The sequence below is a fragment of the Leucoraja erinacea genome, chromosome 22 (assembly GCF_028641065.1).
Source record: "Leucoraja erinacea ecotype New England chromosome 22, Leri_hhj_1, whole genome shotgun sequence".
Taxonomy (NCBI): domain Eukaryota; kingdom Metazoa; phylum Chordata; class Chondrichthyes; order Rajiformes; family Rajidae; genus Leucoraja; species Leucoraja erinaceus.
The window spans coordinates 9,635,919-9,663,541 of record NC_073398.1 but is presented as its reverse complement, the minus strand read 5'-3'; the positions used below and the strand labels follow the sequence as shown (position 1 = coordinate 9,663,541).

Sequence of the window (27,623 nt, the reverse complement as noted above, 5' to 3'; positions counted from 1 at the left end):
GGCAGCATCTCTGGAGAACAATGATAGGTGACATTTCAGGTCTGGACCCTTCTTCTCTGACAGTTTCGGTGCCAGAAGAAGGGTCCTGACCCGAAACATCACCTATCCATGTTCTCCAGAGATGCTGCCTGACGTGCTGAGTCACTCCAGCACTTTGTGTCCATTTTTTAAAAGGCAAAACATTACCATGCTGTTCATTAAGCCACTGTGAACCACATTTGGTCCCCTTGTAAACCTGTGTATATATTCACAACCTTTATTAACTAACTCTATTGTGTTGGTTTCCCTTGAACAGATTTTCTGAAAGGCAAGTTAATTTTCAACACTTGGTTACCGGGCACATGTTACAGTAACATCACAGTGCAACTGGTGGGAGAGGCTAATGTTAATAAAGTCCCACTAATGGAGTACAGCGATGTGGGGCATGAACCGAAACATCATCGGACAGGTAAAAACTCCTCTTCTGTGCCTCTCCGAGACATGACTCCCAGATTGCAAGGAAAGTAGATATAGCTCTTTGGGCTAAGGGAATGAGTTAGATATAGCTCTTAGGGCTAATGGAATCAAGGGCTATGGGATGAAAACAGGAACGGGGTACTGATTTTGGATGATCAGCCATGATCATATTGAATGATGGTGCTGGCTCGAAGGGTCGAATAGCTTCCGCCTGACCCATTTTCTATGTTTCCAAAGTAGGTACATTGGGCAAATTGTGGTGGATTTAAGAAAGCAAAAGAGTAGCCGGGATGTATTGCTGAGGCTTTATAAGACGCTGATCAGAACGCATTTGGAGTATTGTGAGCAGTTTTGGGCCCCATATCTGAGGAGGGATGTGCTGGTGTTAGAGAGGGTCTGAGGAGGATTACGAGAATGATGGAGGTAGGGTCTATGGTGAAAGTTTGCAGCGGATAGTTCTGGCTGAATTGTGTGCTCTGAACTGACAGCACCATTCCTGACCTGAGCTGCCATTTGGAAATCTAACTAGGGGCAGTTGAGTTGTTCAGAGATACATTGTGTAAATAGGCCCTTGGGCCCACCGAGTGCACAATGACCAGTGAGTACCTGCCCACTAGTTCAGTCCTACAGGTTAGGGGCAATTTACATGCAAACCAACTCATCTTTGAAATGTGGGAGGAAACCGGGGCAACTGGAGAAAACCCACGTGGTCACAGGGAGAACATGCAAATTCCACACGGCCAGCTCCCGTAGTCAGGATTGAACCTGCGTCTCTGGAGCTGTCAGGCAGCAATTCTACTGCGGCACCACCATGCCGCCCTTCTGTAAAATGGGGTACTCATTGAGAAAATCAAGGGGAATAACCAGGCTAAATAGTGCCCTGAGCTTTTCATGTCCAGGTGAACAGCTCCTGGTTACTTCACATGGTGTGGGGCAAGTCATGCCAGCAAGGCCAGTCCTTATTGACCATCCAGGCCTTGCCCTGAGAAGATGAAGGCAAGCTGCCGTCTTGTATCGCTGCAGTCTTTCCATATGCTGTTTATAGAGTTATAAAGCTGTACACCATGGAAACAGTCCCTTTGGCCCATCTTGCCCATGCTGACCAAGTTGGTATTTTGGGCGTCCCATTAGCCTGTATTTAGCCCATATTCCTCCACACAACTTCCTACTCTCATCAGTCCAAAGAAGGGTCCCGACCCAAAATGTTGCCAATCTATGTCCTCCAGAGATGCTGCCTGGCCCGCTGAGTTACTCCCGCACTTTGAGTTCTACAAAGAGAGAGTTAGATTTAGCTCTTAGGGCTAATGGAATCAAGGGATATGGGGAGAAAGCAGGAATGGGGTACTGATACTGGATGATCAGCCATGATCATATTGAATGGTGGTGCTGGCTCGTAGGGCCGAATGGTCTACTCCTGCACCTATTGTCTATATTTCTATGTTACTCCAGTCCATATATCTGTCTAAACTTGTCCATACATCGGAACATTTGGAGTAATGTTCAAAATACATTGCATTTGAAATGTATCTGGTATAGCTTCCTCTGGCTGCTCATTACAGATACTATCTCCACTCAGAGTGGAAAGGTTGCCCCTGAGATCCCTCTTAAACCTTTGCCCTCTCGCCCATAGCCTCTGTCTTTGGAATCCCCGACCGCAGGAGATGGTGGACATTCACTTTATACATGCCCCTCATGACCTTGTAGATGTTGTTTAGCAAGAGGTGCCAGAATTTAGCGATGGTGAGTGAATAGAGAACAGCACGGGACCAGGCCATTCAGCCCACGTTATCTGTGCCGAGCGTGATGCCAAGGATATGTTTCCAAGTGAGGATCTTTCCAAGTGAGGTTTGTGACATGGAGAACCTCTCATCAAATTGTGAGTGTGCAGAGGTTAAAATGTTGAGTCGGGAAGGCAGGGTTTGATTCTGTTGAATTCTTCATCAGTGAGGAAACTTGTCGACTCTTGACTGTATTCTCCCTCGGCAGTTCCCTATCCCCCGAGCAACGTGTCGATGAAGATAGTGTATGGAAGAAGCCAGCCTGGTAGCGAGCATCCTGCTGGACACGACCAGTCTTCCCTCAACTCCAACAGTACAGTGGCCGAGGGAAGTAACGCCATTGATACTGAGATCAACGATCTTGCCACCACCAAACCAGTCATGTGGGGAAGCCATAGGTTGTCTGGAAAGCCAGCCGGCTGGGCACGGGAGCTGCAACCAGACAGTAAAGAGACCTCGGGCAGTGGGAGTGATTACTTGGATATAATGAAAGAGGATTCACGGCGTATCGTTTACACCAACACAGACACTCTGAGCTCTGTCGCCAACCTGGAGCCAGTTTGGCTTGTACTCGAGTGGTTGCCTCCAAAACCACCTACAACGTTCGATGGCTTCAACATTTATATCCAGAGGCAAGGTAAGCTCAAACTGCCAACACTGCTGTTGTCAAATGCCAGCAGTATACTACATTAGAGCTACAGCGTGGGAACGGGCCCTTCGACCCATCGAGTCCACACCCACCAACGATCAGCCATTCACACAAGTTCTATGTTATCCCAACTTGCCAACATTTGGCCCATATCCCTCCAAACCATTGCTGTCCATATATCCGTCCAACTGTTTGTTTTGGAGATACAGCATAGAAACAAACCCTTTGGCCCACTGAGCCCACACCAGCCATCGATCACCCATTCACACTAGTACCCACTTGCTATGCACTAGGGGTTATTCACAGGGGTCCAATTAACCTACAAACCTGCATGCCTTTGGAACGTGGGAAGAAACCGGAGCACCCGGAGGAAACCCGCGCAGACACAGGGAGAACGAGCAAACTCCACAGAGACAGCTCCGCTCCCGAGGTCAAGATTAAACACGGGTGTCGGGCACTGTGAGGCATCTGTCCTACCCGCTGCGGCATTATGCCGCACTGTGTTTATGTTCAACCCTAAACCTGTGACTTGGACAACAAACTGTGACTAACACTTCAACACAAGGTGTAGCACTGTTGGAGGTGTTGATCATTTACTGAAATTCAAACGTTTCCTGGGATGGTGCATCGGGAATTTTTTTTAAATCGGCTCTATCTGACTTTGTCGAAATGTAACTTTGAGATAAAGTTGGTGTTTATGTCACATTGCTCAATGGTTTTGGTTTTCATCTTTAAACTCCTAAAGGGTCTGTCCCACTTTCACGAGTTATTTTCCCCCCGATTCAAACTTGCAGAATGTTCGTAACGTGTCTGTAGGAGTTCGTAGATATATCGTAGCAGCCCGCTATGCCAGCCGTAGGTCCTTGTGGCATCGGGTAAGTCGGGACGTTTTTTCCAGCCCGATAAAAAATGCCCACGAGTAAAAAAAAAAATGGTCAGGATGAAAGAAATTGCAACTTTTTACTTGTAAGAAGGGCATCGAAATAGTCGTGGGAATTTGTAGACATACGCGTAGGAGTTCGTGAACATAGTCGTGGAAGGTCGCAGGAGTTCGTAGATTACCACCATCTTGATTTTTTTTTAGGTCCTTTAAACTCGGCAGAGGTTTTGAATTAAGTCGTGAAAGTGGGACGGGCCTTTAAGATTACAGAAGAATATTGAACGAAAATGTAGTATCAACTGTTGCAAAGATTCACCATTTTATCGCACTGACGCTCGTTTTATACTCTTGCGTTCCCCCGCAGGGCAGGCTGCTGATGTATATCGAGCGGAAAATACCAGTTATGTATTTGAGCTGGAGCTCAGGGACTCGGGGAGGTACGATGTGAACGTGACCACTGTCAGCTCTGTGGGTGCCTGTCGGACCAGAGAGGGCTCATTCAAGAAACGCTTGACGTTCTACCTCAGTAAGTATCTTCCGTCAGTTTGGAGCGGGAGAACCCGAGAGACAGCCTGTTCATCCCGGGTGGCTGTCTGCACGTCGCCATTCCAGGTATGAAGATCAGTAACTTCAGTCTGAATCTGGGTCTCGACTCGAAACGTCACCCATTCCTATTCAGAGATGTTGCCTGTCCCGCTGGGTTACTCCACCATTTTGTGTCTATCTTCGGCTTAAACCAGCATCTGCAGTTCCGTCCTACATCAGAAGGCCTCTCTGCCGTGTGTCAGCTTCTGTACTGGACCCTGTGTTTGACATCCTGCCCATCTCAGACCCACCACTGTGGCCGAGTGTGCTTGAAGCTTAACATGTGTTGATGATCCAAGATAGACACAAAATGCTGGAGTAACTCAGCAGGACAGTAAGGCAGCATCTCTGGAGAGAGGGAATGGGTTGCAGCATCTCCGGTCCCAGTAACTCTGCCTGTCCCAATGCAGCTTTTTGTGTCTATCTTCAGTTTAAACCAGCCACTTCAGTTCCTTCATACCCACGTGTTGATGATCAGTGGGTCTCTGTTCAAAAGTTCGATCCAAACCTTACCCACTTAAATTGTGGCATGTGGTAACATTGACTCTCCGTGTTCACCCATTCTTTTTAATTTCCTCCTTTTATTTGTCTTTTTCATCTTGTTATAGATTCATTTCCTTTTTATTGACTTTTCTTTTAGTTTGGAATAGAGATACAGCATGGAAACAGGCCCTTCCTCCCACCATGTCCATGCCGACCAGCGATCCCTGCACACTAACATTATCCTACACACACACTAGGGACAATCAACAACGTTTACCAAGCCAATACGTCTTAGGAGTGTGGAAATCCCAGAGAAAACCCACGCAAGTCACGGGGAGAATGTACAAACTCCGTACAGTCTGCACCCGGGTCTCTGGCGCTTTAAGGCAGCAACACTAAGCAATTTAGGTGATGTTTCGGGTCGGGACTCTTCTTCAGACTGGTTGTAGGGTGGCGGAGAAAGCTGGAAGAAAGGCCCGGACTCGGAACGTCAACTCTCCATGTTCTCCAGAGATGCTACCTGAGTTACTCCAGCACTCTGTGACTTTTTATACCGTTTTATGTTGCCTCTCCAAATTGTTTCCCCAAAGGAATGTTTTACTTTTCTTTTAAGGTCCTTCTGGGAAATGGTTTAAGGAGGTGACGGAAAGGCCCGGCAATGTTGCGGTGAAGGTGATGAACGCAATGACGGCCCTCGTCTCCTGGACCCAGTCACCAGGCACCAGCTACGATGGAGTCGTGTCGGTCGTATCACTCTCCTGTCGACACCAAGCAGAAGGGCAGAGAATCGAATCGCTTTACTGCTCGAAGGTATTGAGGTGCACAAGCTTGAGGAACCAAGTGAGATGTGACCACACGTTGTGTCATAGACGCGTAGAGTCTGACAGCGTGGAAACAGGCCCTTCAGCCCAACCATGCCCACACCAACCAACATGCCCCATCTACACTAGTCCCACCTGCCTGTGTTTGGCCCACATCCCTCTCAACCTGTCCTATCTGTGTACCTACCCAATCGCTTCTTAAACGTTGCGATAGTCCCTGCCTCCATTTATCCTCCAGCAGCTTATTCCATACATCCATCACCCGTTGTGTGAAAAAGTTGAGATTCCTATCAAATCTTCCTGCCTTCACCTTAAGCCTATGTCCTCTGGTCCTCGATTCCCCTACTCCGGGCAAGATCTATGCGTCCACCCGATCTATTCCTCTCGTGTTGCGAAAATATTCATTGACCAGAGGATTTAAATGTGAAGGGCACGCAGATCCAGTTTCACTGTACCTATAATTGGTACACGTGACAAACTGAACCTTTGAACCTTTGATCTCCTTCATTTTAGAGTCAGAGTTGTACAGCAGGGAAACAGGCCCTTCAGCCCATCTTGTCCATGATGATCAAGCTGCTCCATCTACACTAGTCCCACCTGCTCCCGTTTGCCTCATATCCCTCGAAACCTTTCCTGTCCATGTACCTGTCCAAATGTCTTTTCAATGTTCTCATAATACCTGCTTTTGGCTTCAATCCAATTTTGTTTCCATGTACAATGAGTTTGTTGTGTAACAGTTGTAACAATTATCATACATCAAATCCTTGGACATTATCTCTAATTAAATGAATCCAAAAATAAAAAGCTAGCAACATTCATGTAGGGTGGCACGTTGGCGCAGCGGGAGGGCTGCTGCCTCAGAGCGCCAGAGACACAGGTTCGATCCTGACATTGGGTGCTGTCTGTGTGGAGTTTGCATATTCTCCCTTTGACCGCGTGGGATTCCTCCGGGTGCTCCGGTTTCCTCTCACATCCCAAAGATGTGCGGGTGGGTTTGTAGTTAATTTACCTTGGTGTGGAGGGAGGTGAAGCGAAAATGGCCGAACAAAGTATAAACAGGTGATCGATGGTCGATGCGACTCGGTTGGCCAAAGAACTTGTTTCCATGCTGTATCTCTAAACTAAACTAAATTCAGCCTTGCGTAGTGACTGAACCCTGCCCTTCAGTTTGTGGAGATTTAGTTTAGTTTAGAGATACAGCATGGAAACAGGCCCTTCGTCCCACCAAGTCCGTACCGACCAGCGATCCCCGCACATTAACACTACCCTACACACACACACACACACACTAGGGGTAATTTTATATTTATATGCCAAGCCAATTAACCTACAAATCTGTACGTTTTTTGGGTGTGGGAGGAAACCAAAACACTCGGAGTAAACCCACGCAGGTCACGGGGAGAACGTGCAAACTCCGTACAGACATCACCCGTGGTCAGGATCAAACCCGGGTCTCTGACGCTGTGAGGCAGCAACTCTACCGCTGCGCCACCGTGCCGCCCTGCACTTTGCTTTGGTTTCCGCCGAGCTCGTCTCCTATCCCACCGCTACCGGCTGATGGGGTGGACGTGTGGCGTGGAATGTCGGGTCCACGCGGGGAAACGCTCCGCAGTCAGGGAGCTGGTCACGTGTTTCTGTTTGGTTTTTCAACCAGGTAAACCTGAGTGGGAACATCATTGACAACCTGATGCCTGGGGCACTCTACCAGGTGACGGTCTACCTGCGGAATGGCCCATCTGTCGGACCCCCGTCTCGCCCCGTCACCTTTGGCTTGAGTGAGTATCTGGGAGGTTGCAGCCTTCACATCCCCACTTCCCTGCTGGAATTGAAGTGGGCAGGCACGGTGGCGCAGCGGTAGAGTCGCTGCCTCACAGCACCGGATACCCGGGTTCGATCCTGACTACAGGTGCTGTCTGTACGGAGAGGTTGGAAAGGATTGTTTTCTCTGGAACTCCAGGGGTTAAGCCGAGTATATAACATTTATGAGAGGCATAGATCAGGATGGAAATGTCAAGACTAGAGGACACAGCTTTAAGGTGAGAGGGGCAAAGTTTAAAGGCAATGTGTGGGGCAGGTTTTTTGATGCTGAGGGTGGTGGATGCCTGGAACGCGCTGCCAGGGGTATTGGTGGAGGCAGATACGATAGTGGTATTTAAGGGGCTTTTAGACAAGCAGACGGATATGGAGGGATATGGATCACGTGAGATTAGTTCTCCTGGCACCATATTCAGCATGGACATTGTGGGATGAAGTGCCTGTTCCTGTGCTGCACTGTTCTATTCTTTGTGGGTTGGTCGCTGGAATGGATCATTGTAAAACTCCAATCCCATTTGCCTTGGGTGTGACTCTCGTCCTGAAGTCTGTATTTTTACTCTTGTTACATGCGGGACAGAGAGACATTGGCAGTGTGTTGGTTTGCCAGTGGCAAGATTAGCTACAAGTGGTAATAATATTGAATTAATGGACCCACGTTCTTCAACTTCATCCTGAAAGTTGCTTTGCGGTAATTTTCTGGATTTCCCATTTCTGTTTTGTGTTACCAATTGCATGGTGGTGCCGTGGTAGTGTTGCTGCCCCACAGCGCAAAAACCCTAGGTTCGATCCTGACCTCGGGCGCTGTGTGTGTACAGTTTGCACTCTCTCTCAGTGACCCCATGGGTTTTCTCCGGGTGCTCCGGTTTCCTCCCACATTCCAAAGACGTGCAGGTTTGTAGCTTAATTGGCTTTTGTAAATTGTCCCTAGTGTGTAGGATAGTGGTGGAGAAATGGTTTTGGCACGAAACGTTGCCTATTTCCTTCGCTCCATAGATGCTGCTGCACCCGCTGATTTTCTCCAGCTCTTTTGTCTACCTGTAGGATAGTGGTAGTGTATAGGTTGATCGCTGGTTAGCATGGTCTCATTGGGCCGAAGGGCCTGTCCCTACACTATCTTATACCATATGTCAGTCAACACGGAAACAGGGCTTTTACCCATTCTACCAAGATGCCCTACACTTGCCCACATTTGGCCCATGTCCCTCTAAACCTTTCCTATCCATGTACATGTCCACATGTCTTTTAAATGTTGTGATAGTACTTGCCAACTACCTCCTCTGGCAGCTCGTTCTATCTACACACCACTCTTCATGTGAAAAAGTTGCCCCTCAGGTTTCTATTAAATCCTTCCCCTCTCACCTTAAATCTATGCCCTCCTGTTCTTGATTCCTCTACTCTGGGTAAAAGACTCCCTGCATTCACTATCTATTGCCCCGTCCCCATCATTTTATAAAACCCCCTCATCCTCCTCCGCTCCCAGGAAAAGAATGAAAGCAGATTTCATGGTCAAAGAGAGAATAAATAGCTGGATTACAGGAAGTAAGAGGTAATGGGATGGCTCTGCAAGGAGCTAGTATGACCCCAATGGGCTGAATGGTCTCCTGTATCCTACTTGGTGGCTACGTCTACAACTGGCATGCAAAGTTTTAGAAAAGTCCCATATTATAATCCAAGTGGCGCAGTGGTAAAGCTGCTGCTCACAGCGCCAGAGATCCGGGATCGATCCTGAACTCGGGTGCTGTCCGTCAGGATTTTTCCCGTTCTCCCTGTTTGTTCGCTCGTGTTTCAGACGATGTAGCTCGCTGTTGGCTTCTGTGGTCTTCCAACATGTTGACAGAATTGTTGCCCGACACGTCACAGAATGCATCGCGTCGTCGCTTCCAGGGATCGCCACAAGGAGGATTCTGTCACGATCACTGTGACCACGTGGGTTTCCTCCGGGTGCTCTGTTTTCCTCCCACATCCCAAAGTCGTGCGAGATTGTAGGTTAATTGGCTCCCTGTATATTGTCCCTAGTGCTTAGGGAGTGGACAGTGGGATAACATAAAACTACTGTGAACGGGTGATCGATGGTTAACATAGAAACATGGAAAATAGGTGCAGGATTAGGCCATTCAGCCCTTCAAGCCAACTCCACCATGCAATATAATAATGGCTGGTCATCCAAAATCAGTACCCCGTTCCTGCTTTCTCCCCATATCCCTTGATTCCCATAGTCTTAGGGGCTAAATCTAACTCTCTAGTTAGACATCGGGTCAAGTGGTCACCTTCTGTTAGAATGTTACAGTTGTACAAGACAATTGGAGAACTGTGTTGTTTTTGACACTTGCTCTAGGAAGATGTCATTAATGTGGAAAGAGTGCAGAGAAGATTGATGAGGATGTTGCTGGGACTTGAAGGTCGGAGCTAAAGGGAGAGGTTGGGCAGGCGAGGACTTTATTCCTTGGAGCGCAGGAGGATGAGGGTAATCTTCTAGAGGTGTGTAAGATCATGAGGGGAAGAGGTGGGGTGAATGTACAGAGCCTTTTGCCCAGAGTAGGGGGACACAGGAACTAGAGGGCACAGGTTTGGGATGAGAGGAAAAATATTTCATATGAATGTGAGGGGAACTTGTTCACACAGTGGGTGGAGAGTATATGGAACGAGCTGCCAGAGGAAGTAGTTGAGACGGGTATTATAAGAGCATTTAATGGCACTGGAAAGATAGACACAAAACGCTGGAGTAACTCAGTGGGTCAGGCAGCATCTCTGGAGAAATTAAACAGGTGACGTTTTGGGTTAAGCCCCTACATCAGACCTTATGCAGACTTTAAAGGCACTTGGACAGGTACATGGGTAGGGAATGTTTAGAGGGATCTGGACCAAACGCGGGGAAATGGGACTAGTTTCGATGGGACCTCTTGGTTGGCAATGGACAAGTTGGCCCATGGGACCTGTCAACAGACCCTATGTGACCTGTCATGATGATTAACAGTGCTTCTGTGAGAAGACTTTCTAAAGTCACGCTGGTGTAATTTTTGGACGTGTTTTCCCATCCACAGACCCATCGGGAGTGAAGAAGCTGCGGCTGTATCCGCTGGGGCCGACGGCGGTGGTCCTGAGCTGGGGCAGACCTTACTCCGTGGTCTTCCGAAAGTACCTTGTGGAGATGTACCACCATGACCCAAAGAACCAGAAGTCTAAGTGGAGAACCATTCAAGATATTCCATTCACAAGTGCCTTATCAACCTCCATGGTAACTCGGCAAGTCTGGGCAGGGGGTGATTATTATGGGATGGGCGGCATTGCCTTCCTTGATGATTATGTCTATCATATGGACGTGTGCCTGTGTTAAATGGGTGTGGATGTGTACAGGCCGTTTGCAGAAGATTTGCATTCCACTGCAGAAAATTCTTGGGTCTGAAGAAGTGTCTCGACCTGAAACGTCACCCATTCCTTCTCTCCAGAGATGCTGCCCGTCCCGCAGAGTTACTCCAGCTTTTTGTGTCTATCTTCGATGGGAGAATTGAGCCCAGTCTATCCACATCGACCTATTCACGCGGGAACACTGGAGTAACTCAGCGGGTCAGGCAGCATCTCTGGAGAACATGGGACGGCAACATTTGGAGTCAGGACCCTCTTAGTTTAGTGTAGTTTAGAGGTGGGGGGTGGGGTGTGGTTTGGTTGTTACCTAAAATTGGAGAATTCAACATTCATACCGCTGGGGTGTAAGCTGCCCGAATGAAACTTGAGATGCTGTTCTTCCAGTTTCTGTGTGGCCTCACTCTGACAGTGGTGGAGGCCCAGGTCAGTGAGGGGATGGGATGGGGAGTTGAAATGGTTAGTAACCGAGAGATCCAGCAGGCCTTGGGCAGCTTTGGGCTGTTTCGCCCATTCTATTTATCGAAATCACTTTGTTCACAGTTCATGGCAAAATGAACAAGTGTGTTCTTTATGTGAACAGTGGATAGTAAGTGAGGAGGATTTTTTTCATTGAAGTATTTTGGAAGGAAAATAACTTGAGGAAGAAAAATAACAGCCTATAAATAGTTGGTTCTGCTGCATGATCAGCACTGCTTAGATCTTGGTCACGGCTCCTGAAGGCCTGCTGGTCGCAGGGTTTGCTGAGCATCAATGCAAGTTTAGTGATACAGCACAGAAACAGGCCCTTCGGCCCACCGGGTCCATACTGACTAGCAGTCTCCGCACACTGACACTACCCTACACAAACTTTGCAATTATACCAAGCCAATTAACCTACAAACCTGTGCATCTTTGGAGTGTGGGAGGAAACTGATCTCGGAGAAAAGTCACGTAGGAAACGTACAAACTCCGCGCAGACAAGCGCCCGTAGTCAGGATCGTACCCGGGTCTCTGGCACTGCACGGCTGTAGCTCTATCGCTGCACCACCGTGCTGCCAGTGCAATGCAGGCTTAGTTCGTGAATCTGCCACAGAAGATGCGAGCCGTGCTGTGCATCTGAGCAGGCTGTGTAGAGAAAAGACCCCCTTCCTTCCTGCATGTCAACATTGCAGCAGGGAATCCCGGTATGTTTACGGTTTGGTTTATCATTGCCATATGTAACGACGTACAGAGAAGAACTTGCTTCGTGTCTCCCCCCCCCCCCTCCCCTTTCCCACAGTCAGTCTGAAGAAGAGTCACGATCAGAGCACCACCAGAGATGCTGCCTGACCCGCACAGTTACTCCAGCATTTTGTGTCTATCTTTGGTATAAACCAGCATCTGCAGTTCCTTTTTATTACATGTTTTTATGCTATTCAATCAGATCAGATAATCCCATACATTAATACAATCAACTACAATAGGTAGCGCAAAGGGGGAAGATACAGAGTGCAGAATATAGTTCTCAGCATTGTAGAGAGAAAGCCCAATGTCCGCAATGGGGTAGAGGTGAATCGGACCATGCCTTGGCTTATGGAGGGGGTATTCGGAAGCCTGATAGCAGAGGGGAAGAAGCTGTTCCTGAGTCTGGTGCTGCTTTGCATTGAAGCTTCTGTACCTTCTGCTGGATGGGAGTGGGGGGGGGGGGGGGGAAATGACCGAGGTGGGAGTTTAACACTCTGACACGCGCCAGCTTGAGGTTGCGGTGTAGCCGCGGTCTCCCGGTTCTCGGTGACGTGCTGCTGTGTTTGGTTGGCAGATGGTGACGGAGCTACAACCCGCCTCTCGCTACGAGTTCCGCGTGACCATGGTGTCGTGGGGAGAACCGGAACACAGCTGCTGTGACAGGACCGTGACCAGCTACGTAACAGGTAGGCACATCACCGTCACAGGCAGCATTGGGGACCTGGGGTGGAGGGCACTGCTCCGAGGAGTCCCGTACAACCTGTTTCTCTCGCCGTTCACAGACCCGCCGGGCACTTTTTTTCGGGCTGGCGGAGTCTGTGTTCCACGTCTAGATGGAGTGTGTGAAAGTTGCAGCCACTGTTCCAATACTTAAAGGGGCTGCTCCTTGCCTTTACACCCACCAACCTCATCTTTGGAGACCCTGTGCGTAGGGGAGAGGGTAGGGCTAATGTCCTGGTTGGCTTGCTCCTAGGCCAAGCTGGCCATCCGCGAGTCACGACGCCAGGCGGAAGAGGGCTCTGCCCATGCCGGCTGCCTGCCCCTTTTGTGTGTTTATGTCTGTGCCCGGGTGGTACTAGAGAGGGGCTACACACTGTCCACTGGCATCCTGGGGGAATACTGGGCTCCATGGGGGGTGGAATGCATCCTCGACAAGGATTGTAATAAAGTTTAAGTGTAACTTTTGGGAATATTTGTTTGGATAATTGGGTTGGCTTTGTTTGCTATTGTTTTGCATTGCGTATTTTTATTACAATAATGGATTACATTTATTTTGGTTTAAAAAGAAACAGGTAGCACTGCCGTGTGCACTCACCCATAACCAGGGCTGATGTAACTCAATGAATGAATTAGGCATCTCTGTTTGCGTTATGCAGCTATAAATAAGTATATCACCATTTTTAGACACAAAATGCTGGAGTAACTCAGCGGGTCAGGCAGCGTCTCTGGAGAAAAGGAATAGGTGATGTTTCGGGTCGAGACCCTGCCTCAGACTGAGAGTCAAGGGGAAAGGGAAACTAGAGGTATGAAAAGATACAAAGGACAAATGATTGAAAGGTATGGAAAGAGCAAATCGAAACTAGCACCGATGATCTAGGAAAGGTGGAGCCCACAATGGTCCATTGTTGGCTGTGGGAAATGTTGATAATGATGGGATACGAACAGTGAAAGTGAGCAGGACGACAGTGGAACTAGCCGGGCAGCGACCCCTCTTCAGACTGGGAGTCGGGGGAGGCCCTTCCGTAGAACATTACAGCACAGGATTCCTCCATTCTCTGCATATCCATGTGCCTGTCTAAAAGCCTCTTAAACACCACTGTTATATCACCACATTTTGCGGCCGTGGCAACATTGTGGTAAATCTTCTCTGCATTCAGTGCAGCTTGATCAAAGTTGTCCATGGGAGTACTCTGCCTGTTACACCAGCTTAGCACTGATAGAAAATCCATGAAAATCAGAGCACAGACAATTTACAGCTGGGTCGAAGTCAGAACCGTCTAGCACAATTGTGAGCCAAGATCCAGCTGGTTTACTAATATCAGGTGCCCCCTAGTGACGATGGTGCAGCGAACTGCAGAGGCTGACATCTTGAGAATAACACAAAGTGCTGGAGGAACTCAATGGGACACAGAATCTTCATCCCAACTTGTCCAAGCCAAGCAAGATGCCCCATCTATGCTAGTCCCACCTGCCCACATTTGGCCCAAATCCCTCCAAAACGTTCCTATCCATATACCTGTCCAAATGTATTTTAAATGTTGTTGTTGGTCAGCCGGCATAGATGCTGTACTGTTCTATGTGGAGGGAATGGGCAGGTTGGGATCCTTCTTCAGATTGATGGTGTAGGGGGGGGGATCGGGGGGTGGAGAAGAAAGCTGGAAAAGAGAGGTCAGGGCAAAGCCTGGCAAGTGATAGTTTCTACTCCCACCTCCCCCTACAATCAGAAGGGTTCTGATCCGAAACGTCACCTATCCTGATCTCCACAGATGCCGCCAGAGCCGCTGAGTTACTGCAACACTAAAGGGCCTGTCCCACTTTCCCGACCTAATTCACGACCTTTATTACTCGTTGAAGTGGGCGCATGTGCGGAGCTCTTCTAGAGTGTGCGCATGCGCAGGACATTTCCGGAGTGTGCGCATGTGCGAAGTATTTCGGGCGGGAAAAGCCTGCGGAATCAGCCATGTTTGCCAGACGTTTCTGAGTTTATGTATTAAAGAAATAAGTTGCTTAAAGCTTAAATAAAGTTAAGTTAATTACGAGTGGTGAAAGTTTCATTGATCTCACAACAATTTAAGCAACTTATCTCAGAAGTCAAACAGTCCGACTTGGGATGGAGAAGCTACTGAAACCACAACGCTTGGATCTGGATCCCAACTCACCTGCTGCTGCAAAGAATTGGAAGCACTGGCTTCGTATACTAAATAACTTATTTGATGAGTGTGGCAATGATGCACCAGACAGACTCAAGACATTAATAAGCTTTGTCTCTTCTGATGTATATGATTACATAGAGGAATGTACAACTTATGATTCTGCTATTGATGTACTAAGCAAACTCTTCGTTAAGACACCCAACGTGATATTCACTCGACACCTCCTTGCTACTCGGAAACAAAATCCTGGTGAGTCACTTGATGAATTTTTACAAGAACTTCAAAGACTTAGTAAAGACTGTGCCTTCAAAGCAGTTACGGCTGATCAATATCGACAGGAAGTTATTCGAGAGTCTTTTATCAATGGTTTGGCATCGCCTTTAATACGACAGAGACTATTAGAACACAAAACCTTGGATTTACAGTCAGCTTACAATCAAGCTTACTTTTTAGACTTGGCTCAGAAAAATTCAGATGCTTATGGCTCATCTAATGTGTATTCTGCTGCAACTACAGGTGCACAACCTTTTATCCGACGATCCAAATAACGAAAAGCTCCGAATAGTGACATTTTTTCGGTCCTTGAAGAAAGGTCCTTGAAAACGTTCACCGAGGGCGGCCCGCAGAGGTGACAGCGGAACCTCCGGTCGGTCCTCGAAGAAAGGGGAACTAAATCCCCATTCATAAAAGAGGTGAGGGTATATTGCGCGGGAGGGTTAATAATTGACAATCTGCTGCTGTCTGCACGCTGGGTTAAAAAGTTCCCACGGTAGACACGATACACAGTGTATCGTGAGTCTTGCGTGGGAACTTTTAAACTCAGCGTGCAGGCAGCAGCAGATTGTTGCTAATTATTCAAAACGGAACTGTTACTTTTGCGGGGGTAATATTCATAAGAGAGAGACATCAAAAAGGAACGGTTACTTTTGCGGGGGGTAATATTCATAAAGAGAGTCCTGCACGTTCCTTGCGCGGTTACTGCCTTCAGCATTCTAGCAGCGCAGTGCAGTCATATACGTCAGGACCAACGGGACACTGACCCCAGACGTGTCCTGCTTATAATAGTTGTGGCAAGAAGGGACATTATTCTAGAGTATGCAAGTCCAAAGCAACTACTAAAAGTGTGACTGCTGCCATATACATGCCTTCTTTATGTGCAATTACAGCTGCATTTCCTCAGAGCTTGTCTCATGCAGCTACAACGGTATCCATTAATGGCCATACACTTAATGTACTACTTGATTCTGGCAGTTCAGAAAGTTTTATAAGTGAACAAGTTGTGTCCCGACTAAATCTAACTATAATTCCTTCAAATAGAGAAATCTCGATGGCTCCGACAACTCTCAATACTCAAATTATAGGATCTTGTATTGTAGACTTTATTCTGAACAAAACTAGCTATAAATCTGTATGTCTTGGTATTTTGAAAAATTTGTGTAGCAATATAATTCTAGGTCAGGATTTCCAGAAACTGCACAGATCACTTCAAATAATGTATGAAGGAACTTTGCCTGATCTTGTATTGTCAAAGCCACCAGTATTGTGTGGTCTTTCTGCTGCATCTGTTGAATGTCCTTCATTATTCATTAATTTGTCCTCCAAGTGCAAGCCAATTGCTACAAAATCAAGACATTTTAGTAAAGATGATAGGAACTTTATCAACACAGAAGTAACTAATCTTTTACAAGAAGGGATTATAGAACCCAGTTCTTCCCCTTGGAGGGCACAAGTTGTTGTGGTTAAGGACCCCTTGGAGAGACATAGAAAGAGTTTCTGCATTGATTACTCTCAAACTATAAACCAGTTCACGGAGCTTGATGCATATCCATTACCTCGAATAGAAGAGATTATCGATACATTAGCTAAGTATAAGATATTCTCTACTTTTGACTTAAAAAGTGCTTACTATCAAATTCCTCTGAAGGAATCAGAGAAGAAATACACTGCGTTTGAAGCAAATGGGAAATTATATCACTACTGCAGAGTTCCTTTTGGGGCAACTGATGGCGTGGCTGTTTTTCAGAGAGAGATGGACAAACTTGTTGAACAGGAAAACCTTAAAGATACTTTCCCTTATCTTGATAATATAACTATTGCAGGAAAAGACCAAACTGAACATGATGAAAATGTACAGCGGTTTTTAGATGTGGTACATTCTAAAAATCTAACATTAAATGAGGCTAAGTCAATAACATCAGTATCATCAATTAATATATTGCTTGGTCATTTAACCTCTTTAACTTCAAACGGTGTTCTTCTAGTGGTACTTTTCTGCCATCATGGTTGATGAGCCCTGGGCCTGTGTTGCTTCGTCGTTATGTCCGATTAAATAAGAATGAACCTTTTGTTGATGAAGTTGAACTGACTGATGTCAACCCTTCTTATGCAACTATCAAGTATCGGGATGGACGTCAGTCAACTGTCTCACTTCGTGACCTTGCACCATGTCCATCTTCTCCATCAGCTCCGTCACTTCCTGATAACACTAATCGAGAACTTCCTCCGTCAGCTCCGTTGCTTCTTGATAACACTAATCGGGAACTTCCTCCAACACTTCCAGCATCCTCTATGGAAACTTCTACAAGAAATTCTAAAATTGAAAATCTAAATAACAATATGAGTGAAGTTGATGACCAAGCAATATATCTACCCCCAGCTATTGAAACACCGGTATCTCCTGAGGCTCCAGTGCTGCGACAGTCATCAAGACGTATTAAACCTCCTGACCGTCTCAACTTATAAATAGGAGGGGAGAATGAAGTGGGCGCATGTGCGCATGTGCGGAGCTCTTCTAGAGTGTGCGCATGCGCAGGACATTTCCGGAGTGTGCGCATGTGCGAAGTATTTCGGGCGGGAAAAGCCTGCGGAATCAGCCATGTTTGCCAGACGTTTCTGAGTTTATGTATTAAAGAAATAAGTTGCTTAAAGCTTAAATAAAGTTAAGTTAATTACGAGTAGTGAAAGTTTCATTTATCTCACAACACTCGTGGACATTTTTCATCAGGCGAGAAAAACGCCCCGACCTACTTGATGCCACAAGTACCTACGACTAGCATCACGGCCTGCTACGACCTCGTGACGACCATGCTGCGAGTATGAGTTAAGGGCAAACTCGGCAGAGGTCGTGAAAGTGGGACAGGCCCTTTAGTGTGCTTTTACAGCAGAGTTGCTTAGTTTTGGTGAGCTTTTGTGATGGAGGGTCAAATGGAACAGCATGAGGCCATTGGAATAACGTCATTCACTGCCGCCCCGTCTAAATTCAATTCAATTTAATTCAACTTTGTTGTCATTGCACAAATACGAGTACAGGTACAACGAAATGCAGTTTAGCGTCTGGTCATAGTGCAAGATAGTAAAAATAAAAATACTGGTTAAACAATGTGTGGACTGTGGATGAATTAAACTGGTACATAGGCAAATAAATGTATACAAATGGTGTACAAATATACTAAAACATTCTGTCCTACTCTCCGATCCCCACAGCCCCGCTCGCTCCAGAGATCACCTGGCTGGAGTATTCCAAGGACGTTCTGTCGGTCAGCTGGCGGTACGGCAACGCCACAACTGGGACATCGGACTCAACGCTCCCGTACTGGTTGGTGATGGCAGTCGGACGCAGGATCATCAAGAAAAGCGTGAGTAGAAACTGACTGCCGCGTGGTGAAAGCAAGTTGGAACTTCGAGCATTTACAAGATGGCGCCCAACACGGGCGACTATTTACATGCGAGCCACAGAAGCAGATCTACAATCTCATATTACAACCGCTCCACATTCTTAAATCTCTACCCCCACAGCAACGTTTCTTATTTTAACTATGAGCCTTCTTAACCTCCTCCCGGTCTTTGCTGGCTTTACCTTGCACTAAACGTTGCTCCCTTATCATGTATCTGTACACTGTAAATGGATCGAATGTAATCATGTATTGTCTTTCTGCTGACTGGTTAGCACACAACGAAAAAGCTTTTCACTGTACCTCGGTACACGCGACAATAAACAAAACTAAACATTTTAATGAGTTTTAGAAGTTATAATATAATACCAAACACGATGCCAAGACCATCACTTATCTACCTGCATATAATCCATATCCTTCCATTCCCGAACATATGCCTACCAAAGATTTTTTTAATGCCACTAACATTTCAACCACCATAAAAACCTGCCCTGCATAACTTTTTTAAAATGTGCCACCCTCACCTTAAAGTTATGCTGCTCTAGTATTTGATTTTTCCATCCTATTAAAAAGGTGCTGACTGTCTACCCGATCTATGCCTCTCATGAGTGTTTATACTACTGTCATGTTTCTCTGCAATCTCCAACATTGAAACATAGAAAATAGGTGCAGGAGGAGGCCATTTGGCCCTTCGAGCCAGCACCGCCATTCATCGTGATCATGGCTGATCTTCCACAATCAGTAACCCATGAGTGCCTGCCTTCTCCCCATATCCCGTGATCCTACTAGCACCTAGAGCTCTATCTAACTCTATTTTAAAATCATCCAGTGAATTGGCCTCCACTGCCTTTTGTGGCAGAGAATTCCACAAATTCACAACTCTCTGGGTTTTCCAGGGAAAACAATCCAAGTCTGTCTTGTCCAACGTCTCCCTGTGGCTGATACCCCCCAATCTAATCATCATTCTGGTAAACCTCCTCTGCATCATCGTCAACGCCACCACATCCTTCCTGTAATGGGGCGACCAGAACTTCACACACTGCTCTAAATGCGGCCGAACCACAGTCCTCTCCAGCTGCATCGTGACTTCCTGACTCTTTATAATCAATGCCCCGACCGATAAAATCAAGAATGCCACGCACCTTCTTTACCACTCTGTCCACAAGTGTTGCCACTTTCAGGGAGCTATCAACTTAGACCTCAAGATCCCTCTGTAAATCAATGCTGTTAAGGGTCACACCATTAATTGTATATTTACCCCATGCATTTGACCTCCAAAAGTGCAACAGTGCTCAGATTAAACTCCATCTGCCATTTCTCTGCCCATTTCCGTAGTTGATCTGTATCCCGCTGTGTACTTTGACAGCCTTCTTCACAGTCACTGACCCCAGCAATCTTGGTGTTAACTGCAAACTCAGTGACCGACCCGCCTGATCATAAGCGCACCCATTCATTCAGTGCCGAAGCCAAAGCTGATGTGGTTAGTGAGTGTGTTGTCCACTACAGGTGCCGCACAGTGTCATGACCACTCTGCTCCGACTGCCTCCTGGGGACATTTACAACATCACTGTGGTGGCCTACACAGAAGGCAGCAGTAACGCCTCTGCACCACGAATCATTCAGCTCCGTGAGTGATTCTTCTGTTTCCATTGCTCGCTATCCTTTGTCTTCAGACTCGCGTCAAATTGGGGGAAAAAAGGAGTAACTCAGCGGGTCAGGCAGCATCTCTGGAGGACATGGATGGGTGACGCTTGAAGAAAGATCTCAACCCAAAACATCACCTATCCATGTTCTCCAGAGATGCTGCCTGGCCTGCCGAGTTACTCCAGCACTTTGTGCTTTTTTGTTTGTAAACCAGCATCTGCAGTTCCTTGCGTCACCTTTTTCCCCTTAAATTATTTGAAGATGCAAGAGGTGCAGATGCTGGAATCATGATCAACACGCAGAGTGCTGGAGAAGCTCAGCTGGTCATGCAGCACCTGCTGAAGAAGTTGTCACAACCCGAAAAGCATCTGTCCATTCCCTCCACAGATGCTGCCTGACCCGCTGAGTTCTTCCAGCTCTTTGTGTTTTGATTAAAACCTGTGCGTTGTTTTGCCTCCAAATGCTCGAAAACCACATCGGCCTTAGTGAAGTTGTATTTTGGAGTAAATTATTATTATTAATGGTTTATATAGATCAGCCATCAATGAATGGCGAAGAGGACTTGATGGGCCGAATGGCCGAATTCTTCTCCTAAAACCTATGAGCGTGAATGTTATTAGACATTATTGGACACATGATGTGTTGAAAACACAACAACCATTTAATGGCAGTGTCTGCTTCTGTTCTGCTTTACAGCCTTTGTATAAATTGCGGGAAATATTGGAGACGAGATCGCATTGATTAGTAAACTGAATATTATCCATTAGTCTGCTATTTTTGGTTTCAGTATCTTGCAGTGTACTAGTCTGACATGGAATGAAGTTACAGATTATAATGAAGGGCAGACTGTTCCCAACTTGTTTTACTTCAAGTAGGTGTGACTTAAATAGAAAACATCAAAACTGCCTGTGATTCACACAAGTGGTGCATTGAGACCAGGTCAGAGATCCAATGATTTAGAGTCATAGAGCATGGACACAGGCCCTTTGGTCCAACTTGCCCACGCCGACCAATCCAGTGTGCCTCATCTACACTGTTCCCACCTGCCCGTGTTCGGCCCATATCCCTCTAACCCTCCCCTGTCCTCGTACCTGTCCAAATGCCTTTTCAACGCTGTTATATTACCTGTTTAAGAAGGAACTGCAGATGCTGGAAAATCGAAGGTACACAAAAATGCTGGAGAAACTCAGCGGGTGCAGCAGCATCTATGGAGCGAAGGAAATAGGCGACGTTTCGGGCCGGGCATTTTTGTGTACCTGTTATATTATCTGCCTCAACTACCTCCTCTGGCAGCTCGTTCCATATACCCACCGCCCTCGGTGTGGATAAAGCTGCCACCTCGGATTCTTATTAAATTTTTCCTCTCTCAACTTAAACCCAAGTCCCCTGGTTCTTGATTCCCCTACTCTGGGTAAAAGACTCTGTCCACTCACCCTGTCTATTCCCCTCATGATTTAATCCACCTCTCTCTATAAGACCACCCCTCAGCCTCCTACGTACAATGTAATAGACTTTGCACACTTGGTGCATTGGTGGCCACTTGTCAAGTTGCGCTATCTCCAGCACCATTCATTCGGGTCAGCCGCTGTGTAGATGGCACCCTGTACACACAGATTTTGTTTTCATCTCGGCCACGATCAAATAAAGAATTAGGAACTGAATAGTGACAGGAACTACCTTCTTGAGTTTGTGTTTGGGTTTACCATTGTTGCGTAGAAGTTTTAGTTTAGGTTCAAAACAACGGTGCAGCAGGTGGAGCCGCTGCCTCACAGCGCCAAAGGCCCGGGTTCGATCCTGACCTTTTTAGTTTTAGAGACACAGCACGGAAACAGGCCCCTTCGGCCCACTGGGTCCGCGCCGACCAGCGATCCTCGCACATTAACACGATCCTACGCCCACTAGGGCCAATTTTTACATTTAGCAAGCCAATTAACCTACAGACCTGTATGTCTTTGGAATGTGGGAGGAAACCGAAGATCTCGGAGAAAATCCACGCAGGTCACGGGGAGAACATACAAACTCCGTACAGACAGCACCTGTAGTCGCAATGTAACTGACACAATGTAGTGTTCGGAGTGGTGGCGCAGCTCTGGCTGCAGCGGCTTACCGGCGGTCCCGTTGTCTTTGTGTGCTTTTTTATGTTGTTTATTTTATTTGCCTCAACTAGTTTTTGGTTTTAGCTCGTTTTTTGGGGGGGGGGGGGGGGGGGGGGGGGGGGGTGTGGTTGAAACGGGGTTTGCAGTCTCGGATGCGGGGGAATTTTCCCTTTTTGTCGTATTCCCCTCTCTCTGCCTCCGTCTGCGACTCTGTCCTAATCACCCTGACGACCTCCTCATGATTTAATAGCACCGTCAGGACTCGCTCCCATGAGGGTGGTCCGGCTCAGGGCTGGAAGAGGCTGGGACGCTCCCGTGAGGACGGCCAGCCCGAGGGTGGAACGAGGCTCCCGTCGGAGCGGCCGCCACTGGGTAGGTGGCGGCACTGGCAGCCACAGGGAGGTTCGGCGCCCAATCGGGGCGGCCCGGTCCGGGGGGAGAAGCGACGCCCAAGTCGGGGCGGCCCGGTCCGGGGGGTGAAGCGACGCCCATGTCGGGGCGGCCTGGTCCGGGGGAGGTTTGGCGCCCAAGTCAGGGCGGCCCAGCCCGAGGCTGAAGACGGCGCAGTACTCACGTGACGGTGGCTGGCAGGTGTTCTGGCCTCACAGCGCCAAAGTCCGGGGTTCGGGCCGCGGGCCTGGCAGCTGCTTTTTAGTTTTAGGGACACAGCACGGAACAGGCCCCGGGCCGCTGGGTTTGAGCTGCGGGACTGTTCAACATCGCCCGGGGGGGGGGGGGATCCTCACCCCCGCAGAGGGCCAATTTTTACAGACTGCAAGCTAAGACTTTTGCCTCCATCACAGTGAGGAGTTGCTGGGTGGACTCACTGTGGTGGATGTTAGTGTGTGTTTATTGTTGTTTTATTGTATGGTATTATATGTATGACTGCTGCAATTTTGTTCAGATTTCTGAATGACAATAAAAGGCTATCTATCTATCTAACCCAGGTCTCCGGCACTGCATTCGCTGTAATGCCCCTGTCCCACTTGGGTAACCTGAACGGAAATCTCTGGAGACTTTGCGCCCCTCCCAAGATTTCCGTGCGGTTCCCGGAGGTTACAGGTGGTTGCCGGAGGTTGCAGGTAGTGGAAGCAGGTAGGGAGACTGACAAAAACCTCCGGGAACCCGCACGGAAACCTTGGGTGGGGCACAAAGTCTCCAGAGGTTTCCGTTCAGGTTTCCTAAGTGGGACAGGGGCATTGGGCAGCAACTCTCCCGCTGCGCCACCATGAATGCCCTCTGGTGTTGTCTGTGTGGAGTTTGCATGTTCTCCCCATGACCACATGGGCTTCCTCCAGGTGCTACGGTTTCCTCCCACATCCCAAAGCCATGCAGGTTTGTATGTTAATTGGCCCTCGGTAAATGTGTAGGGAGCGGATGCGAAAATGAGATAACATAGAACTAGCGTGAATGGGCGATCGATGGTCGGCGTGGGACAAAGGGCCCGTTTCCATGCTGTAACTCCAAACCAGTATTAATTGATCTGATTGGATAGCATGCAGCCCAAAGCTTTTCGCTGTACCTCAGCAAACATGACAATAATAAGCCTAAACTGTTGATTCTTGTGCTGTCTTGGTCCACAGAGCCTGCTTCACCCAAGTCGCTCTTCACTGTGAACAGAACGCGGTCATCCGTGACACTGCTGTGGGTGGAGGAAGGAGTCACGGACCATTACAAGGTCATTTGTAGACAGGTTGGATCACGCAAGGAAGGAGAGGTTGGTCATACACACTCCTCACTCTCATGGCAATTAGCGCAGGACATTACAGCCAAGAGTCACTGACTCACCACAGAAAGGTTTAGGTTTGGAGGGAAAAGGGCCAAACGCAAGGAAGTGGGACTGGTGTAGCTGGGGACATGTTTGTCGGGCGTGGGCAAGTTGGGCCAAAAGGGCCTGTTTCCACGCTGTATAACTCGATGATTTACAAAATCTTTAGATCTGTGTTACGATTTCGATAGCAAGCACAAGGAAAAGCCATTACCATTGAATGAAGGATTTTAGAAGGCACTTGCATTTATTCAAACTGTTGAGTAATCGCCTGTTACTTCCTCTTTTGTTTCTTTATATAACTTTGCAAGATTGCAAGTTGAAGTTTAGAGGCTGACGATAGTTTGTACAATAGCTGGGAAGTTGGCCCCTAGTTCAATCACTCTGAAGTCCAGTTAAACTGCCATGAGTCAGTTGGGGTATCAGTCTGTGAAGAGCATCGGTAGCAAGTAGGTAACGTGACTTTAATAATATCCTCATGTTTTTGCTTTGGTCTGATGAAGGGAATTTGCCTCATTGTTGTATAAACAGTAGTTTGATTGTGGCCGTTACTGCAGTTTGATTAATTGAATGACTCTAGCTATTCTGTGAAGCAGGGCAGCTATATAATGGCGAGCTTTAATTGTAGTTGTGGACAGTTCGGCAAAATTATTATAAATACGATACAATAGAACTTTATTTATCCCAGGAGGGAAATTGATCTACCAACAGTCATTAAAAACAATAGACACATGAACCATGAATTTTTTTTTTTGAAATATATTTTTTATTTCGAACAGAATAAAAGAATAAAAAGCAAGTGTGAAACAGCATACAAAAAACAAAACAAGAATATTTATAAAGTGTCATAAACAATATCTATAAATAAATGAAATTGTATGTGTCCGAAAAGGAGCAGGAAGAAGCCAAAGCTTATTAATTCCCACCCCTTATTCAACTGCTTATAATTATCTTATACAAATGTAGCAGCTATATGTACACCAAATTATTTACATTTATACACTAATCAAATATTTACAAAGACATACAAAAATTAAAGTGACGAGTGGAAAAGATTGGGGATGTGCAAAGATTCTGGGGGGGGGGGGGGGGGGGGTGGGGGGGGGGGGAGGAGGAGGAGGGGTCAGGCAGTATCTCTGGAGAACATGGACAGGTGGCGTTTCAGGTCGGGACACTTTAGATTGGGGTCCCGAGCCAAAATGTCAAAATTATCATAAATGTTGATATTGCCACGGCATCTAATTCAGTTGGTGTGAGAGTGAGTTTCAAGCTCAGAGACTGAATTGATCATTTTCTATGGAGAGATACAAGATTTGAAAGGAGGGATAAGAGATAAAGAAAATCAAGTTTCCACTTCATTACGGGATGGATGTGGAGGCTTTGGAAAGGAGAGGGTGCAGAGGAGGGTTAGCAGAATGATCGAAGCAAGGAGACTGAAGAAGGGTTTCCACCTGAAATGTCACCGATCCATGTTCCCGGGGATGCTGCCTGACCCGCTGAGTTACTCCAGCACTTTGCGTTTTTTGTAAACCAGTATCTGCAGTTCCTTGCAATAACAGAAAGCATAATGTTGTAGTCAGCATCCGATGTAACTTTTTTTTACCAGACGGATTACTGGATTCGAGAATATTTGCTACAATTGGGAAGATTTGGATTGTTTTCTCTGGAACTCCTGGGGTTAAGCAGAGAATTGATATGTATATAAAATAATGAGAGGCAAAGATAGGGTAGACAGTCGGACCATTTACCCCAGGATGGAAACGTCAAGACTAGAGGGGAAGGTGAGAGGGGCAAAGTTTAAAGGCAATGTGTGGGGCAGGTTTTTTGAGGCTGAGGGTGGTGGGTGCCTGGAATGTGCTGCCAGGGGTGTTGATGGAGGCCGATGCAATAGTGGTATTTAAGGGGCTTCTAGACCAGCAGACGGATATGGAGGGATATGGATCATGTGAGATTAGTTCTCCTGGCACCATATTCAGCATGGACATTGTGGGCTGAAGTGTCTGTTCCCATGCTGCACTGTTCTATTTGTGGGTTGTCGCTGGAATGGATCATTGTAAAACTCCAATCCCATTTGCCTTGGGTGTGACTCTCGTCCTGAAGTCTGTATTTTTAATCTTGCTACATGCGGGACAGAGAGACATTGCTCCGCCAGTTGTAAGATTAGCTCTAAGTGGTAATAATATTTAATTAGCGGGCTTACATTCTTCAACTTCATCCTGAAAGTTACTTCACGGTAATTGTCTGGATTTCTCTATGTGTTGTGTTACCAATTGCTCATGGCACCATGGTAGTGTTGCTGCCTCACAGCGTCAAAGACCCAGGTTCAATCCTGACCTCGGCGTCTCTGTGCGTGGAGTTTGCACGCTCTCCCAGTGACCGCGTGGGTTTCCCCCGGGTGCTTCGGTTTCCTCCCCCTTCCCAAAGACGTGAGGGTTGATAGGTTGATTGTCCTCTGTAAATTGCCCCTAGGGAGTGGATGAGAAAGTGGGATAAGATAGAACTAGTGTGAACGGGTGATCGATGTTCGGCATGGACTCGGTGGGTCGAAGGACCTGATTCTGTGCTGCATCTCTGAAACTGAGACTAAAGACTGGAAGCTGAGCTGATCGCTGGTAGTCTCTTCAAGGCAGCTCATCTTTCCTGTCTGACATTGGCCCGCTGACATTAGGAGGCCACCACTAAAATAAAGCATTTGGAAATGTTGATTGCATGAAGAGCAATTCACTGTCAGCTGTTAGAAATCGAGGAGGCAGACGAATGCTGACTTTTATAGACAACCATGATTCCTTTGTCTGGAGTGTCAGGGGGTGAGAGGAGACCCGATAGAAGTATATAAAACTATATGGGGTACAGATACGGTAGACAGTCAGAACCTTTTTCCAAGGTGGAAATGTCCAACACTAGAGGGCACAGCTATAAGGTGAGCGGGGGAAAGTTGAATGGAGATGTTCGGACATAGTGGGTCAAGAGCCTGTTTCCACACTGTACCTCTGCACTAAATTAAACTAAGATAAAATGAACTAAACTGCTGCACCATAATGCTGAGAATTAAAGTCTGCAGTAATGTAAAATGAAGTCTAAATTGTACAAAGTTTGAAGTCCACTTTATCTTCCCAGAAAGAAGAAGCCACTGTGTACACCCCTGTTGTCACGCTCTCTAATCTTATACCATCGACTTCGTACAACTGCAGTGTGACCAGCGTCAGCTACGAACACTACAGCCCTCCAGTTTTCATCACCGTCTCAACAGGTACAAATTATTATTATTTTTGGTCAATTCGTCCCTTCCCACCCAAACCACCCCCTCCCCTGGCACTTTCCCTTGCAACGGCAGGAAATGCTACACTTGTCGCTTTACCTCCCCCCTCGACTCCATCCAAGGACCCATCAGGTCTTTCCATGTGAGGCAGAGGTTCACCTGCACCTCCTCCAACCTCATCTATTGCATCCGCTGCTCTTGGTGTCAACTGCTCTACATCGGTGAGACCAAGCGCAGGCTTGGCGATCGGTTTGCCCAACTCCTCCGTTCAGTTCA

The 27,623-nt window shown here is 47.2% G+C and overlaps 1 protein-coding gene across 4 annotated transcripts in view; it reads left to right on the top strand.

Annotated features, from left to right (window-relative positions):
• The window catches only part of ptpro (protein tyrosine phosphatase receptor type O), a 103,639-nt gene that overhangs the window by 43,135 nt on the left and 32,881 nt on the right, over positions 1–27,623 (top strand). For all 4 annotated transcript variants that reach the window (XM_055652911.1, XM_055652910.1, XM_055652913.1 and 1 more), the window contains exons 4-14: positions 296–448; positions 2,443–2,871; positions 4,128–4,289; positions 5,445–5,641; positions 7,307–7,427; positions 10,509–10,702; positions 12,608–12,719; positions 18,390–18,541; positions 20,087–20,207; positions 23,904–24,037; positions 27,206–27,338. In XM_055652911.1, the coding sequence (XP_055508886.1) occupies positions 296–448; positions 2,443–2,871; positions 4,128–4,289; positions 5,445–5,641; positions 7,307–7,427; positions 10,509–10,702; positions 12,608–12,719; positions 18,390–18,541; positions 20,087–20,207; positions 23,904–24,037; positions 27,206–27,338 (1,908 nt within the window). The remainder of the gene's footprint in view (positions 1–295; positions 449–2,442; positions 2,872–4,127; positions 4,290–5,444; positions 5,642–7,306; positions 7,428–10,508; positions 10,703–12,607; positions 12,720–18,389; positions 18,542–20,086; positions 20,208–23,903; positions 24,038–27,205; positions 27,339–27,623) is intronic.